This window comes from Leptonychotes weddellii, chromosome 10 (genome assembly GCF_054177405.1).
Source record: "Leptonychotes weddellii isolate Sample4059 chromosome 10, ASM5417740v2, whole genome shotgun sequence".
In the NCBI taxonomy this organism is placed as follows: Eukaryota; Metazoa; Chordata; class Mammalia; order Carnivora; family Phocidae; genus Leptonychotes; species Leptonychotes weddellii.
This window is the reverse complement of record NC_138378.1, coordinates 20,904,049-20,921,309: the sequence shown is the minus strand read 5'-3', so window position 1 is coordinate 20,921,309 and position 17,261 is coordinate 20,904,049. Positions and strand designations below refer to the sequence as shown.

General features: G+C 49.5%; 2 protein-coding genes across 13 annotated transcripts in view; both read left to right on the top strand.

Annotated features, from left to right (window-relative positions):
* LOC145723738 (elongation factor 1-delta) overlaps positions 1–488 on the top strand; it is a 1,469-nt gene extending 981 nt beyond the window's left edge. The window contains exon 2 of the mRNA XM_081832233.1: positions 396–488. Coding sequence (XP_081688359.1) covers positions 396–488 — 93 coding nt within the window. The remainder of the gene's footprint in view (positions 1–395) is intronic.
* CEP250 (centrosomal protein 250) overlaps positions 1–17,261 on the top strand; it is a 53,286-nt gene that overhangs the window by 19,440 nt on the left and 16,585 nt on the right. For 10 of the 12 annotated variants that reach the window (XR_014149100.1, XM_081832840.1, XM_081832845.1 and 7 more), the window contains 14 exons: positions 1,464–1,608; positions 2,439–2,585; positions 3,284–3,514; positions 4,400–4,593; positions 4,816–4,943; positions 5,142–5,311; positions 8,849–9,016; positions 9,411–9,545; positions 10,851–10,994; positions 11,826–11,959; positions 13,526–13,664; positions 14,851–15,190; positions 15,822–15,943; positions 16,906–17,026. Coding sequence is in view for 11 of the 12 variants with exons in the window: in XM_081832840.1 (XP_081688966.1) it covers positions 1,464–1,608; positions 2,439–2,585; positions 3,284–3,514; positions 4,400–4,593; positions 4,816–4,943; positions 5,142–5,311; positions 8,849–9,016; positions 9,411–9,545; positions 10,851–10,994; positions 11,826–11,959; positions 13,526–13,664; positions 14,851–15,190; positions 15,822–15,943; positions 16,906–17,026 (2,318 nt within the window). In the remaining variant the exon portion in view is untranslated. Of the gene's footprint in view, positions 1–1,463; positions 1,609–2,438; positions 2,586–3,280; positions 3,515–4,399; positions 4,594–4,815; positions 4,944–5,141; positions 5,312–8,848; positions 9,017–9,410; positions 9,546–10,850; positions 10,995–11,825; positions 11,960–13,525; positions 13,665–14,850; positions 15,191–15,821; positions 15,944–16,905; positions 17,027–17,261 lie in introns of those variants that run through there. The other 2 variants (XM_081832842.1, XM_031017716.2) reach the window with 2 other exon arrangements.

Below are 17,261 nucleotides of genomic sequence, written 5' to 3'. Positions count from 1 at the left end.
CAAGATCTGAGCCCGAGCACTGGGCCTGGGTGTGGGAGGCCCTGCAGCCATTAAAGACTGAGATCGCAAAAAAAAAAAAAAAAAGGGAATTTCAGAATCAAGAGACCTAGCGAATCTATGAATTCCTCTATATAGTGTCATAGAAAAAGCAAGGACTTTTGAGCTGGCGAAAGCTTGGTTAAAATTATGGCTCCGCCACTTGGGCAGATTATTTTAGTTGTGAAATGGGAATGTTAGTATTTACCTTGAAGGATCACTGGGAAGGTTAGAGCGCTGTTTTGCAAAATGCTGGCATAGAGCCTGGCATGTGGTAGGTCTTCAGTAACTGGTAGCAGGGACTGTGTTCTTCACCTCTGGTAGATCCCCATCCTCTCCTGCACTCTTGCTCCTTGCAGCCGGTAGGCACGAATAATGGAATCTTGGAGGACTGCTATAAGGATCATGACTCATGCAAGGAATGGTCTCCCCTGTACCAAGGAGAAGAATAGACAACCCACAAAGATAATTATATGTTTTTAAATTTAATTAGTGTGAATTGAGCACACATTTATCAATATTTATTATGATCTGAAATTCAAAACTATTTAAAAAACTATTAAACTATTAACTATTTAAACTATTTAAAAAGACGAACACAGGGGTGCCTGGGTGGCTCAGTCGGTTAAAGCACCTTTTCGGCTCAGGTCATGATTTCAGGGTTGTGAGATCGGGTCTTGCGTCGGGCTCCGCGCTGGGCATTGGAGCCTGCTTAAGAGTCTCTCTTCCCTCTCCTTCTGCTCCTCCCCTTCCTTTCTCTAAAAACTAACTAAATAAATAATAGACAAACACAGAGATCCTCCTCTCTGTTTCATCCATCCCATTTCCCTTCCTTCTGTAGGCAACCACTTAAATTGCTTTCTTTTTTTTTAAAAAAGATTTTATTTATTTATTTGACAGAGAGATCGAGAGAGAGTACAAGTGGGCAGAGAGGCAGGCAGAGGGAGAGGGAGAAGCAGGCTCTCCGCTGAGCAGGGAGCCCGACGCGGGGTTCGATCCCAGGACCCTGGGACCACGACCTGAGCCGAAGGCAGCCGCTTAACCGACTGAGCCACCCAGCCGCCCCTTAAATTGCTTTCTTGTTTATCTTTCCAGCTGCTTCATGCAAATACATGCATATATTCTTTTTTATAACTAAATTTTATTTTTTTTATTTTAAGTGAGCTCCACCTCAACATGGGGCTTGAACTCATGACCCTGAGATTAAGAGTTTCATGCTCTACCGACAGAGCCAGCCAGGCACCCCTATGCATATTCTTATTTCTCCCAATGTCTGGCTTTTTTCACTTAGTATGTCGTGGAGGGTTGGTTGGTTTTTAGAGACCTTCTTCATTCCTTTGCATGGCAAAGGTCATCACACTCCTGTACCTTTTGGAGTGTGGCCACTCCCTGAGATTGCCCCCAGCCTCCTCTCCTTCCTATCCTAGTCAGGAGTCGCTGGCGGGCCTGGAAGCCAAACAGTCAGAATCGCTCAGTGAGCTGATCACTCTTCGGGAGGCCCTGGAGGCAAGTCGCCTGGAAGGAGAGCTGCTGAGGCAGGAGCAAACAGAAGTGACTGCGGCGCTGGCCAGGGTGCGTGGGCCTCCACCCCTCGCTTGCTGGGGGTGGGGAGGGGTGCTTAGAAAGTTGTGTTTCTAGGCAAAGGGCATGCAGCCTGCTTCATTCTTCACCTTCCCAGCCACGACCCTTCGTATTCCCTGCATCACTTACTTGCCTCTGCTTTTGGCTTCTGTCCCTCCTAATGTACTCTCTACGTTGGGGTTAGAATGGTTTTCGAAAGTGTAAATCCGGTAACATTGGCCTCCTTCCTGTAACCATTCAGTGGCTTCCGAGCTGCTTGGGGACACGTTCAAAGCCCTTTGCATCTGCCCCAAACTGCTTCCAGCCTCCTCCTCTCTCCATATCCTGTGCTAACTCCCTATTCCACCTCAGCTCCTGCCACCCAGCACTGATTACATCCTCAGCTTCGCCCTGCTCTTTCATGACTCTGCTGCTTCTGGAGTCCTCCTCCCTTTGCCTGGACTGCGTCTTTCCTCTCCCTCTAAGCACAAATTCTTCCTCCTCTCTCAATACCCACCTTCATTGCCAGCTCTTCTACCAAGCACTTTTGATTCTCCCAAACTGAATAAACGCTTTCTTTGAGTTTCCAGAGCACTGGGTGCTTACATTGTCTACGAAGTCATTGCAGTTCTAGTTGTTGGTACATCCTGGTGTCTGTGCTTCTGTACTGTGAGCTCCGCTCCTACTTCTCGATGATTGAATGAGGGAAAACTTGTTTCGAATGTAAGGGAAGGAATGGTCTGATCTCTGTACCAGGACAGCAGCAGGTGCTGGGGACGTGAGCTGCTCACCGTAGCGAGGGAGCTGGCACAAGACAGTCCTTTAACTCTCTTTGTTTTTAGGCAGAACAGTCCGTTGCAGAGCTGTCGAGTTCTGAGAACAGCCTGAAGGCCGAGGTCGCCGATCTTCGGGCTGCCGCTGTCAAGCTCAGTGCCTTAAATGAGGCTTTGGCCTTAGATAAAGTTGGATTGAATGAGCAGCTTCTCCAGGTGAGCAAAGACTTCTCCGATCCACAGGGTAGGTCTGCGCCCTGACAGAAGGCAAGCCAGTGACTGATAAAGCTGATGCCTATGACAGGGGAGAGTCCGTAATAGATTAGCCCAAGACAGATCAGCTCCCACATATGGTCCTGAAATGAGCAAAAGGAACATTGGTGGTGCAGAGGACAGCCAAGACTATAAGGCCTGAGCTTAGCCATTAAAAATAGTCCCGTTTCACACCTCCGGCAGAACCACCTTTGGGCTGTAGAGTAAAATCACCAGGGCCCGTGTCCTCTGGAAGGAAGACTAGGTGTTTAATCCCATTGCATGAGATAACAGCAATCACCAGAAAAGGATCTGCTGAAGAGCCTACATCTGAAAGAATCTTCTCTAGAGGTTGCAAATTTAACATGTCTCTTCACTACTCCTGTTACCTTGAGCCCTAGAAATGTTTCAGATTCCCTTTATTCTGAATTCTGAGAGTAGGGTTTTTGCCTTTTTAATCACCATGCCCAGCATCAACCCATCCAGTACCTAGAATACGACAGGCACCAGAGCAAATGAACGCATGGTCCCCCTCTCGTATAAGGCCCTCCTGTGTTCCTCTTTGGAGAATAGAGTCTCATCTCACTTGGATTTCTGTCTTAGCACTTGATCCATAAACTGTAACCATTTGTCCTTGACGCCTTTCCCATTTTGACCAGTAGTTAGAACAGGAGAACCAGTGTGTGTGCAGCAGAATGGAAGCAGCAGAGCAAGCAGGAAACGCTTTGCAGCTGGGCCTGGCAGAGGCCGAGAGGAGCAGGGAAGCCCTTCAGGAAAGGAACACTCACCTGGAGGCTCAGCTGCAGAAGGCGGAGGAGAGCGGGGCTGAGCTGCAGGCCGATCTCAGGGGCATCCAAGAAGAGAAGGAAGAAATTCAAGAGAAACTAAGTGAGGTGAGAAGACAAAACTGATTCCATCACACTAAGGTATCAAACGTACTCATCATAAAAAGTGAGAACTCTAGGGGCGCCTGGGTGACTCAGTCATTAAGCGTGTGCCTTCGGCTCAGGTCATGGTCCCATGGTCCTGGGATCAAGCCCTGCATTGGGCTCCCTGCTCCACAGGAAGCCTGCTTCTCCCTCTCCCACTTCCCCTGCTTGTGTTCCTGCTCTCACTGTGTCTTTCTCTGTCAAATAAATAAATAAAATCTTTTAAAAAATAAAAAATAAAAAAAAAAGGGTCAGAGAGAGAGGGAGAGAGACACTTAAGCAGACTCCACACTGAGCCCGGAGCCAATGTGGGGCTCAGTCTCACAACCCTGAAATCATGACCTCAGGTGAAACCAAGAGTCAGACACTTAACCGACTGAGCCACCCAGGCGCCCCTATTCCTCCATCTTTTACCAGAATGTCTAACACATAGCAACAACTCAGTAAATTTTTTTCTGAACCAGTGACTCAGCTCAAAGGTCATCTTTCTCCTCTACCAAACTTCTCCCTGCCCTAAAAATGATAATCTTCCTTCCCAGAGTCCCTTTCTCAGAGACTGATCAGTTTCTTCCTGATGTTTTGTGTGTCTTACTACTTAGGACTAAAAGCTCCTTAGAGGTAGTTCTCTTGCAGCCCTAACACACAGGGTCTTGCACAAAGGAGAGCATGCTTCCTGGGCTGGAAGTTCTATAGGTTGATGCAGGAAGTAGTATTTGTATGAGCAAGCAATCATCAGGACTCACAGAGCTGGGTCCAGAACCTCTGAAGGGCCAGTGGCCCTAACCTGCTGATAGCAACCGGGGGGAGATCCTGCCTCCGCTCTGTATCTTGCCGATTTCTTCCTCTCAGGCACGTCATCAGCAGGAGGCAGCCTTAGCTCAGCTGGAGCAGCTGCATCAGGAGACAAAGCGACAGGAAGAAGTGCTTGCCCGGGAAGTCCAGGAGAAGGAGGCCCTAGTACGGGAGAGAGCAGCCCTTGAGGTGCGGCTGCAGGCTGTGGAGCGAGACCGGCAGGACCTCTCTGAACAACTACTGGGGCTCAGGTAGGGCCCAGACCCAGTTAGGCCAAGGGCAGAGGGAGCATTGTGAGGCAAGGGGTAGCCAAACTGAGTTCCCTGCCCAAAGTATATGGGTCCTAAATGAGTTATGAGTGTATAATTGCCCCCTAATTTCTCTGAGTAGTCAGTACTTAGAACCCAACTCCTCTTAAGGAAAGTTAAGGGGCTTGATGGGTAAGAACTCTTCCTGATTCCTGAACCTGACAGTTCAGCCAAGGAGCAACTGGAGAGCAGTCTGTTTGAGGCCCAACAACAAAATTCTCTGATAGAGGTCACCAAGGGGCAGCTGGAGGTCCAGATTCAAACGGTCACTCGCGCCAAGGAAGTCATTCAAGGTGAGACCCCAACTGGGATGGGGACACTTCATTCCATGGGGATGTGGAAAGCCAGGAAGGCAGTGGGAAGTTATCTGAGGTCCTTCCCTAGCCAGGCCCAGGGCCTCGGCAATGGGAGTTGTTCCTGAGACCTGGGGAGAGGGGTGAAAGGAGGAGGGCAGAGGCCTAGTGCGAGATCACCTGTGTCTGGCATCTCAGGGGAAGTGAGGTGCCTAAAGCTGGAACTGGACACCGAGCGGAGCCGGGCAGAGCAGGAGCGGGAGACAGCATCCAGTCGGCTGGCCCAGGCTGAGCAAGAGGGGCAGACTGCCCTGCAGCAGCAGAAGTCCGCCCATGAGGAGGAGGTGAACCGGCTCCAGGAGAAATGGGTGGGTCATGGATGTGGCTGGGGACAGGAGAGGCAGACATGGCCTCCCTCCCGTGAGTACTCCACGTGCTGACTCTTGGGCCAGATATTGCTGCTTTTAAGAGTGAAATCTGAATAGGACTAACCTAGTCACCAAGATGCAAAAATCCAGTTTCTAGCTGTAAATGAGTAATATATGGAGAACCCTGAGAACAATTTCTGACAGAGAGCAAGCTCTATATTTGTGTTAGCTGTTATTGTTGTTGTTTTGCTATGTACAGAGAATTAAGCATGGATTCTGGGATTTAGGATTGTTAAACTGGCCCCAGGATGTAAAGGGAGCAGAGGAATGCCTCGGACCCCTTCTTGCCCAATTCAGAACTGTATTTCTTTTGTCTTTTAATTATATAATTTAGTCCATTTGCTTTGATTGTCACTATAGGTATATTTGGATTTATTTCCACCATCCTTTGCTATTTTTCCTGCCTTTTTATATCTTTTTGGGATGGGGAAGTCACCTTTCTTAACTTCTTTTAGAGAGTTCAATTGGATGATTAAGTTGTAGTCTTTTCTCAGTTCTTTTTTTCTATTACTTTGGATGGCATATTCTCTAATTTTAAATTTTTTTTAGTTGTTTCTTTTAATATTTAAAAATATGTACTTAAGGGGCGCATGGACGGCTCAGTTCCCAGGGTCCTGGGATCGAGCTCCGTGTCGGGCTCCTTGCTCTGTGGGAAGCCTGCTTCTCCCTCTCTCTCTGCCTGCCACTCCCCCTGCTTGTGTGCTCTCTCTTTCTCTGTCAAATAAATAAAATCTTTACAAAAAAATACGTACTTAATAAAATCTCAAGTTAATCGGTATGTTTACCATTTTCCTGAATGACACAGGGACCTCAGAACATTTTACCTACATTCGCTCCTCCTGACCCATATACTCTTTTATGCAATGTGTTTTAACTAGTTTGTTAACACCATAAATTATTTTGACTTTTTGTTTTATACAATCAATATTTGTTTAGATACACTGAAAAAATGATGTTTTTTTACACTCATCATTCCTCCTTGCATATCAGACTTTCTATTTAGATTTATTTTCCTCCTTGAAATAGAATTTCTTTGGTGAGGGTCTGTTGGTAGTTCATTGTCTGAAAACATTCCATTTTACTTTTATTCTTGAAGGATAGTTTCACTGGGTATAAAATTTAGGATTATTGTTATTTTCTCTTAACATATTGATTATTCATTTGTTGGTATCAAGAAGACCCTGATTAGTTGTGTGTCAGACCTTCTTACGGTAACCTCCGTGTATCTTAACTCTTACATTTTTCATGTTCATTTTTCTTTTTCTATATTGTGTTGTAGATGATTTTTTCAGATCTCTTCTCACTAACTCACCTTTCAGCCATGTCTAATCGGCTATGTAGTCTTTTTGCCAAGTTTTAAATTTCACTTACTAAATTTTTTTTTATTTCTAGACATTCTATTTGATTATTTTTTCAAATCTTCTTGGTCATGTTTTAATCTCTTTTCCCTATTTTATATCTTCATCCTCTCTTTTATTCTTTCAACACATGAAACATTTTTATGCTGTCTAATAATACCAATAACTAAAATCTATTTGGGCCTGACTCTGTTATATGTTGTTTCCATTGGTTCTCACTCATGTGTTTTGTGATTCTTGACTCTGAGCTCGTGTTCCTTAGAAATTTTTCTAAGGCCTAAGAACTTTTCATTTTCTAAGGCCTCAGAATCCTTTTAGGCCTAAGGTGAAGGAGTTTTTCTTCAGAAGATTTGCTTGCATTTCTGTTAGGAATTTCCTAGAATAAGAGGAGGACACTGTTGTCATCCCCATTTTTATAGATGAGGAAACTGAGGCATAGAAATATGATAGAAATTAACTCAGGTCACTTATACTAGTAGTGTTGGATTAAAGGTTCTAGCATCCCAGAACTACCTTAAAATAAAATTTTAAAATAAAATGAAGTAAAATTTCTGTTGAAAGTGTTTGGGGTCACATTTAGGCCCTGCACCCACATGAAGACCAGGTTGTGGTTGACTTCTTGAGGGAGATTTTTTTTTTTTTACCCTGTGCCAAGGTTGAAACAAACAAATGTTCTTGCTGTTTCCTTCTGTGGGGTTTATTGTTTTGTTTTCTCTCCTACTTTCTCTCCTTTTTTCTTCCCCATTTCTCTCCTCTTTCATCTCTCTCTCTCTCAAGTTTATCCTTCTACTGAGAGCACTATAGCCCAGAGATAGGCAAGTTTTTTGTAAAGGGCCCCGTGCTAGGCTTTGTGGACCTTATGGTCTCTGCTGTTGTACAAAAGCAGCCGTAGACAATATGTAAGCAAATGAGCATGTTTGTGTTCAAATAAAACTTTAAGTGTGGACACTGAAACTTGAATTCCATATAATTTTCACATGTCACAAAGTCTTTTTTTTTTTTTTTCCACTTCTTTTTAACCATTAAAAATGTAAAAACCACTATTAGCTCACAGGCCATGCAGCAACAGGAGGCTGGCCAGATTTGGCCCACATGCCATAGTTTGTTGACCCATGGTTAGCCCTTCAGGGGTCCAGCTTTATGTGGGAATCTTCTACTGGACTCCCCACCCTTGTCTTATGTTTTCTTTTCCCCACGTAGCATTAAGGTGAATTTTCAAGGTTATTAGGTATAGCAGATGCCTCCAGGAGAAACCCAGTTCTGTGCTCATTTACCTCTTTGGGTCACAAGTCTTGCTTTGATTTTTTTTTTTTTTTTTAAGATTTTTATTTATTTATTTGACAGAGAGAGAGATAGCGAGAGCAGGAACACAAGCAGGGGGAGTGGGAGAGGGAGAAGCAGGCTTCCTGCCAAGCAGGGAGCCCGATGTGGGACTCGATCCCAGGACCCTGGGATCATGACCTGAGCCGAAGGCACACGCTTAACGACTGAGCCACCCAGGCGCCCTCTTGCTTTGATTTTTAACTCCTGTGAAATTCCTGCTGGCTCACTTATACATTAAAACATATATTTAATATTTTATCCAGTATTTTTTGCCATTTTGCAGCCAGAGGGTTCAGAGATCTTGTTTGTCAAGTTTCTAGAAATGGAAGTTGACTTGTGCCTTGTGCGTATTTGTGATTTGACTCTTTATTACAAGGCAGACTTGCTGGAAAGATGGCAGCCGGAAGTTTGCTTGTTTGGGAATTATGTGCCTAAAGTAGGGGAGAATGGGCAGCAGAGAACCAATCTGCTTCCTCAGTTCATAGTTATAACATCAACTGTGGTGTGATTGATTTAAAATAACAGATATTTGTAACTTATATTAGGGAGAATTGCACTTGAGAAAAGACTTTTTAATGTATCATTTGATTTTTTTTTAAAAATCTCATTTGATTCTCATGACATTTGATGAGATAGGTAAGGCAGGAGTTAGCAACCTCACTTAATCGATGGGGAGACTGGCCAAGAGAGGTACCAAAGACTCAGCTGGGGAGTGTGGACCTTCTCTGCTCCAGCCCCTCTCCTGCCTCTTCTCCTCACCCACCGGGTTCTAACAGTGCTTCCTTCACATGACCAGGAGAAGGAGCGCTCCTGGCACCGGCAGGAACTGGACAAGGCCCTGGAGAGCCTAAAGAGGGAGAAAACAGAGCTGGAAATGAGGCTGCGGGAACAGCGGGCAGAAGCCGAGGCCATCCGGACGCAGAGGGAGGAAGAACGGGCGGAGGCGGAGAGCGCCCTCTGCCAGGTGGGAAGCTGGGGAGATTGGAGCTGCGACTCCCTGTACCTCTGACCACTTCCTTTTCCACTCCCAGGGGTGCTGCTGCAGGGGGCTTCCAGAAGAGAAGTGCCTGCTCCCTTTGCTGCTAGTGAACAGGGTGGCCCCCGCGTTAGCTGCAGGGCAGACAGCATGTCACACTTCCTGAGGGAGGGCCGGTGCTCGCCACATCCTGTCAGCTCACAAACCAGGGACAATCTTGGCACTTCCTGGTTCTTAACAAGCAGGTCCAGACCTTCTTTGGCCCTCACCACCCTCCCCATTTGCTGGAGGAGCCCAGAGCAGCTAGAATGTGTTTGCGGCCTAGTGGGTGAGTGTGGTGACCCCGGAGGCAGCAAGCCCTTGCCTCCCTGCCCCTCCACAGATGCAGCTCGAAACAGAGAAGGAGAGGGTGTCCCTCCTGGAGACGCTGCTGCAGACCCAGAAGGAGCTGGCAGATGCCAGCCAACAGCTGGAGCGGCTGAGGCAGGACATGAAGGTTCAGAAGTTAAAGGAGCAGGTATGGAGGGCGGTCCCGGGCAGGGAGGAAGGGTGGCGTGACCAGCCCTCTGGTGCTTCTGTGCACCAGGTTCTGGGCGAGGTGCCGTGCCAGGACAAACATCAAGGTGTGCACAGCAGGGAACGTGACACCCGTGGTCCCTGTCCTCAGAGAGCCTGCGTTCTAGTGGCAGAGCAGACGAAAACACGCAGATAGAGAATACATGAGCTAATCGCAGGTGGTAAGAGGTGCTGTGAGGGAGATGGGTAGGGTGAAGTAATCGAGAGTGAGTCACAGGAGGCCACTTTGAACAAGGTGGTCGGGGGTGGGGCTCACTGAGAAAGTGACATTTGGGCCGAGACATGAAGGTTGACGAGCCAGCTGCAGGCAGCAGTAGAGATGAGCTCTGACAGCATTATGCTTCAACGGGTGAGTTGTGTGATACTTGAACTGTATCTCAGTAAAGCCCTTTTATTTTTATTTTTTTAAGATTTATTTGAGAGAGAGAGAGAGAGCATGAGCGGGGGGTGGGGGGCAGAGGGAGAAAGAGAAGCAGACTCCTCACTGAGCGGGGAGCCCGATGTGGGGCTGGATCCTAGGACCCTGGGATCATGACCTGAGCCAAAGGCAGATGTTTAACTAACTGAGCCTCCCAGGTGCCCCTTAGGAAAGCCCTTTAAAAAAAAAAAAAAAAGCCAACTATTTGAAGAACAGTTTCAGCAGGGGAAATAGCCATCATAAGGGCAGTGGGACAGACAGAAGGGTCTCGGGGAGTGCCAGGACAGAAAGGAGGCTACATGGCTCCAGCGTGATAGGCTCAGGGGCGAGTGGAGAGGGATGCAGGAGCCCAGGAGCGCTTGGTCAGCCATGGGAGGAGCTTGGAATTTGTTCTAAGGGCATTGGGAAGCTGTTGGATGGTATTTAAAAAGCAGAGCGGGACATGATTTACTACATGTATTTTAAAAAATACTTTAGCTGCTGAGTGGAGAAGTGTGTGTGTTGGGGGGGCATGCGTGCAGGGGCTGGTGGCATGGAGTGGGAATAGGGATACGCAATGGGAGCCTGCTGTAGTGGTCTGGGTGAGGGACTGCTACTCAGGGGCCCTGATGGAGAGAGCCGGGGTGAGCCAGCACGCTTTGTGAGGGAGGAGATGGAATAGGAGGTGAGGGTTGAGGTGGCATCGTGGAAACGGGGTGGATTGCTGGGTCCTGCCTCAGCTTTTGCCGCCAACCCAGTTGAAAAGCCAGTATTTACATGACAGAGACTTTAAGATGCAGGCCCTAGTGGGAGCTTTCTTCTGCTCACTGTGGTCTTCTCCCTTTGCAGGAGACCACCGAGATGCTGCAGACCCGGCTCCGGGAGGCTCGGCGGGAGCTGGAGCAGGCAGGCCAGCGGAACAGAGACGCCCTTGCTGCCCTCCAAGAAGAGTGCAGGGCCCTGCAGCAGGCTAAGAAGGACCTGCAGGAGCAGGTGCCTCCTCTCTCCCAGCCCTGCAGCCCTCCCCGCAGCATAGCCAGGCTCTCTCGCTCCTTCTGTAGGAAAGGGGAGCCCTGGCCCTGCTTGGGAAGGAGAGGAAAACGGAAGGGTGGTTAGAGTAGGGCACATGCCCTTGGAGCCCCGGGATAGTTATCTCTCCCTGTGTGACCACAGAACTTAGATTTTTCGTAGGCAGCCCCAGTGCCCATCATTCTTCCCACCCTCCCCAGGGATCCAGTATTTTAATATACCAGGTTGCTTTTTCTACTCTCATTGCTTTTCCTTCTCAGAATCCCATATCAGCTGGTGTTCTGATTGGTTTTTTTTTTTAAGATTTTATTTATTTATTTGACAGAAAGAGAGAGCACAAGCAGGGGGAGCAGCAGGCAAAGGGAAAAGCAGGCTCCCCGCTGAGCAGGGAACCCAATGCGGGGCTTGATCCTAGGACCCTAGGATCATGACCTGAGCTGAACACAGACGTTCGACCGACTGAGCCCCCCAGGCGCCCCTCTGATTGTTTATTTTAAAAAATACAATTACTGTCCACTTGCCCATCACTTATCACTTTGCCTTTGGGTGGTTATATTCAGCCAAGATTTTGATTTGTGCCTGCCTTTACCCAGCAGGCGTGAGACTGGGAGACAAGGGTGAGGCTGAATGGTACTGGGGACGGGGTGCTAAGAATAGTGTGTAAGCGTTGGCGGAAACCCCCGGAGCATTGGAAATGGGCCAGTGACTGGGACCTCAAAGGACCCTGGAGCCCTGGGTGAGAAGCCTCCCCGCCGCGGGCCCCCTGTCCTTGACCCTCGTGCGTTTTCTTTCCAGGTGGAGGACTTGAAGTCTCAGCTGGTTTCCAGGGATGAATCCAGGAGGCTGGTGGAGCAAGAGGTTCAGGAGAAGCTGAGGGAGGCCCAGGAGTATAGCCGAATGCAGAAGGAGCTGGAGAGAGAGAAAGCCAGGTAGGCTGGACAGGCCGTGGAGTAGGCTTTTGCCTGTCTAGCTACTGTGGTCACTGTGAGGTGGACAGTTCTTTACTCAGGTAACCAAGCCTCTCATGTCTCCAGCCCTGGACAGTACAGGTGGCTGTGTGGAGAGGATGTGGTCCCCGTAGCTTACACTTCATCCATGTAGTATATAAATACTTAGAGAACACATGTTAGGCACCAGGCAGTATGCCAGGGGCTGGGGATGGCCCCCCCGCCTTGGCAGAACTTATGGTTTTGTGGGGAAGACGTTAATTAAGTAATCCCCCAGAGAAATCATTGCAGGTTATGTTACATGGTGTGGAGGGAAGAAACAGGATGCTGAAGTCAAAATGCAGAGTGGGGTTGTACTTTATTTTTATTTATTTTTTTTAAAGATTTTATTCATTTGTCAGAGAGAGAGAGCACAAGCAGGGGGAGGGGCAGAGGGAGAAGCAGGCTCCCCGCTGAGCAAGGAGCCCGATGCAGGACTCGATCCCAGGACTCTGGGATCATGACCTGAGCCAAAGGCAGACACTTAACTGACTGAGCCACCCAGGCATCCCATGGGGTTGTACTTTAGGTAAGATTTTAGGGAAGGCCTTTCTCAAGGAGGTTGCATTTAAACTGATCACTGAAGATGAACTGGAACCAGCCAGGCAAAGGGGTGAGGGAGAGCTCTGTGGCAGGAGCAGGAATCTCAGTGGGCCAGAGGCGGATCAGAACTCAGGGTATTTGGGGACACTGGAAGCACTGTGTGACCAGAGCCTGGTGAATGAGGACGGGTGTGTGACCTGGGCAAGTCTGTGTCATTCAGGGTTTGTGGGGCACGGCCAGGAGTACGTAGTTTAGTTTAGGTTTAGTAGGAAACCACTGGAGGGTTTTAAGCAGGGAAATTGACACGATCCAGTTTATGATGTATCAGAAGAGGTAGTGATGGGCAAGAAACCTCAGGAGTGAGATACGGCCATCCAGGTGAAGCATGGCATGTCTTCTCAGTGATGTAAGAGCTTAAAGAGGAACAGATCCTCTCGTTGATGCAACCATGGGCAGCAAGACATGTTAGGAGGTGGGTGCAGTTGTCTGCCTGAGAAATACTAAGGCTGCACCAGGGTAGGGGGAGGAGGGAAGGAGCTCAAGGGACGTTGAAAGAGTTGGAGTCTATTATATATGTCATCACTGATTGGACATAGGTGGGGTAAAGGGAGAACTCTGTGATGTGGTCAAGGCTGCCAAGTTGGAGCACTGGGTGGATAAGGGTGCCGTTCGCTGAGCTAGGGAGCATAGTAGTGATGACTGGGGGGAGGGAGGAGCAGAAGGGATGGGAAGCATTGGACACGTTGAATTTGAGGTATTGCATACGTATTTCTGGAATCTGCCAGAGAAGAAGAAACTGAAGCTGAAAGGAGGTATCACGTGCATGAAGTACCTGGGAGCACTTTCATTGTTATGCTGTCATGTTATTTTACTATTTCTCTCTTAAGTATTAATGCAGTGTTTAGCATGAGAAAGTAGTTCTTCATTCCCTGAGAGAATGACCTTAGCCCTCTGGCCTCTCTTTAGCCTGACTCAGTCGCTGATGGAAAAGGAACAGAGGCTCCTTGTTTTACAAGAAGCTGACTCTGTTCGACAACAAGAGCTGAGCTCCCTGCGCCAGGACATGCAGGAGGCCCAGGGAGGGCAGAAAGAGCTCAGTGCCCAGGTACTCCCCACGCCGCTCATGGGCCCCGTTCCTCGGTGGAAGCTTGCTCCTGGAGTGGAGAAGCCAGTTGCTCAGGATCCTCCCGTAAAGAGGACCGTTCTCTTATTGCGTATTATAGGGTGTGCTGGGGCTTCAGCAGCCCTGGCAGGAGGCGCAAGTCAGAACTGGGTGGGGTGGGGGCTTGGGAACCTGACCCAGAGTTGAGAACAGCCCCTGTGAGGGGCCTGACAGCCCAGAACATGGTGCCTAGAGGGGCGGAGCTCACACGGGCCTGGGTCAAGCATGGCCACGTCTAAGTGTGCTTGGTCAGCCTGGCAAGACACAGCAGCGGGACAGGTCATTACACAGATCAGGTAGGCAGCAGCAAGAAAACTTCAGGACCCCGTCTGCTCACAGCAGGACCCCCGACCTTGGGCACAGAGGAAAGCCGGAATTGGGAGGGGCAGAGAGAGCCGGTCAGAGCTGGAAGGGAGACTAGCGTGGAGAAGGACCAGGTGCAGTCATTAGACAGTGCTGGATTTGGCTCCCAGCAATCCCGCTTCCAGGTTGCGTGAGCATCAGTTTCTTCATCCATAAGACAAGGATGACAGTTCCTTAGCCATTATAGGAACATACAAAGTGTCAGAACACAGCGGGTATTCTCTATATGGTAGCCATTATCGTGACGGGTCTTACGCAGGCTCAGTGTCAGGGTTTCGATTTCTGAGTTCGAGTTCTGATGGAAGCAGGGGGCTGGCATTGCTGCCAGGGGGACTAGGGCTACAGCCCATTTGCATCTCCTAGGCCCACGTGACAGGAGTCAGTTGGTGGGCATGCAGGTCAGATTGAGGGTAACACTCCTTCCAGAGCCCTCCTTTCTTTTTTAAAGATTTTATTTATTTGACAGAGACACAGCGAGAGAGGGAACACAAGCAGGGGGGGTGGGAGAGGGAGAAGCAGGCCTCCCGCCGAGCAGGGAGCCCGATGTGGGGCTCGATCCCAGGACCCTGGGACCATGACCTGAGCCGAAGGCAGACGACCAACGACTAAGCCACCCAGGTGCCCCCTTCCAGAGCCCTCCTTACCCGCTAGAGAGCTGAGCCTCCCGGCCCTGATCAAGATGGGCCCAGGGCTTGATTGGGGTGAGGCCGGGGAGGGTCCGATGAGAAGGTGTCGGCTCGGAATGACAACACTGCCTTCCTGGCAGGTGGAGGTCCTGAAGCAGGAGGTGAAGGAGAAGGAGGCTGACTTTCTGGCTCAGGAAGCACAGCTGCTGGAGGAGCTGGAGGCGTCTCGAGTAACAGAGCAGGAGCTGCGAGCTTCCCTGCGGGCCCTGGAAGCCAGGGCAGCCCAAGTCCAGCTCCGACTGCACAGCACAGAGAAGCAGCTAGAGGCGCTGGTGGCAGAGCGGCGGTCTGGGCACCAGGCCCAGGCCCAGCTGGCCAGCCTCTGTTCTGTCCTGCAGCAGGCCTTGGGGTTCGCTTGGGACAGCCAGCCTGAGCTGCGCGGTGGGGGAGACTCTGCTTCCCTCTGGGGCCCTGAGCCAGGTACGGCGGCCACCCATGGACTCAGGCCTTTGGGCCGAAGCCAGGCCTGGCTCCCTCGGGGGGAGAAGGCGGGGGCCTGCGGGGACTAGGGATTATTGCCTCAAGGCTAAGGCCACAGACCCTGGAATTAATTCAGTCCTCTCTGAGCTTGATTTTTTGTTCTTAGAAAGAAAGAGCGTGCATGCACAAGCAGGGGAAGGGCAGAGAGAAAGGGAGAGAGAATCTTACCAGACTCCCCACTGAGCGCGGAGCCCGACATGGGGCTCGATCTCATGACCCTGAGATCACGCCCTGAGCTGAAATCAAGAGTGAGACACTTAACTAACTGAGCCACCCAGGTGCCTCATCTCTCAGGATTTTTCTAAGGAATTAATGAGATTGCATAAGTAAAATAGGTCACACAGTTCCTGGCATTTACTAAATGCCTAACAAATGACAGCTAGTATTACCTAATGCCCGCCATAGCTCCTGGCACATAGGAATGCAGAAAGTTCATGACAAATGAACTGCTCAGAAGGGGTTCTTTGGGGAGAGGAGGGATCCGTGGGAAGGCCAAGGCCGTATCTGGGGAGGTTTGGCTATTTCCTTTCAGAGTGCAGCCAAGTGAGGAGGTGTTTCCTCATTTTTTCAGACCAGAATGGAGCTAGGCTCCTCCTTAAGAAAGGGCCCCTCCTGACAGCCCTGTCAGCTGAGGCGGTGGCATCTGCCCTCCAGAAGCTTCACCAAGACCTGTGGAAGACTCAGCAGGCCCGGGTACGATGCTCCGCTCTCCTTCCTTGAACTCTTCACTCCCCAGAAGAGGACTCATGAAGCAGTTTGAGCTGTTTTATTCCCAAGTTGGGATGAGTTCCATCCCCATCCTTTCCTACCTGGGCAAGCATGAGCACAGCATTTGGTTTCTTAGGCCTGTGTTTCACTAGTCAACTGAGGCAAACCATGCCTGCCTTGGGGTTGTGAGGATTGAGTGGGTGAGGGATTCGAGTGGGCTCTGAACTACAGAAGCCTGCACAGATGGGGGATATTGTTTTGTACCATTTTCCTCTCAGCTGCGAATTACTTATCCTTGGTGCCAATACCTCCAAGAACAACCCGACAAACAGGGACCACTGAGATGTGAGGTTGCCATTTATAGGAACATTCCAGGCCTAAGACTGAGCTAAATATCCCATAAATTCCACCTCTCGGTGTACCTATCATTCAGTAAAAATTGAACACCACCTCTATGCCAGCCACTGTGAGCTGATGGTACAGAAGGGAGAAAGACCAGATCTCCACCCTCGAGAAGGCTGAGGAAAGAAACTGCATTCTAAAATAAGCAGAACTGATAGAATTAATTGGATCAGTAACAGATGCAACTGATGATAATAGAAGGAAGGGACAATTCATTCCTCCTTGGGGAGGGTCACAGGGAAGGAAGAAGGGACCTTTGAGTTGATCTTTGAAGTAGGAGTTTGGGCAGAGGAGAGGTGACCCCGGGCTAAGACTCCAGCAAGTCGTGTTTCAAAAGGCATACAGGGGTCAGACAGGGATTCTAGGTTCCAGTCAGTTGGAGCAGAGCGTGTCATGGTTCTGGGGAGCGATCTGGGAGTAGATCCGCAGGGACAGACCCCACAGAGGCTGAGAGGAAGTGGGAGGGGTGGCGCTTGGGTCTGGGGCCGGGATAGCTTTGTGGAAGATGAGGAGGTTGGAGTTTAGCCTCACCCTTCCTTTCCCAGGACGACCTGAGTGAGCAGGCTCTGAAGCTGGAACAGCGTCTCGCTGATGCAGAGGCCGAAAAAAGTCAGGTCTGCACAGAATTGCAGGATTTGCAGAGACAGCTCTCCCAGAACCAGGAAGGTGAGAAGCGCAAGGCAGGTAGGGAGATTGGAGGGAAGAGAGAGGAGAGGCCGGAAGCCCAGAAGGGGCAGCCACTCTTCACTGCTCACTCCCAACTATAGGTAGCTACCTAGAGACCTCTCCAAAGGGGTGATGACCCCTGTGAACTGTTTTTCTGCTTTGCTTGGCCTTTGAGGGCCATCCTAGAAGAAGGAATTCAGGGGGACAGAGTGGGTGAACCGAGAGAAGTTCCTGC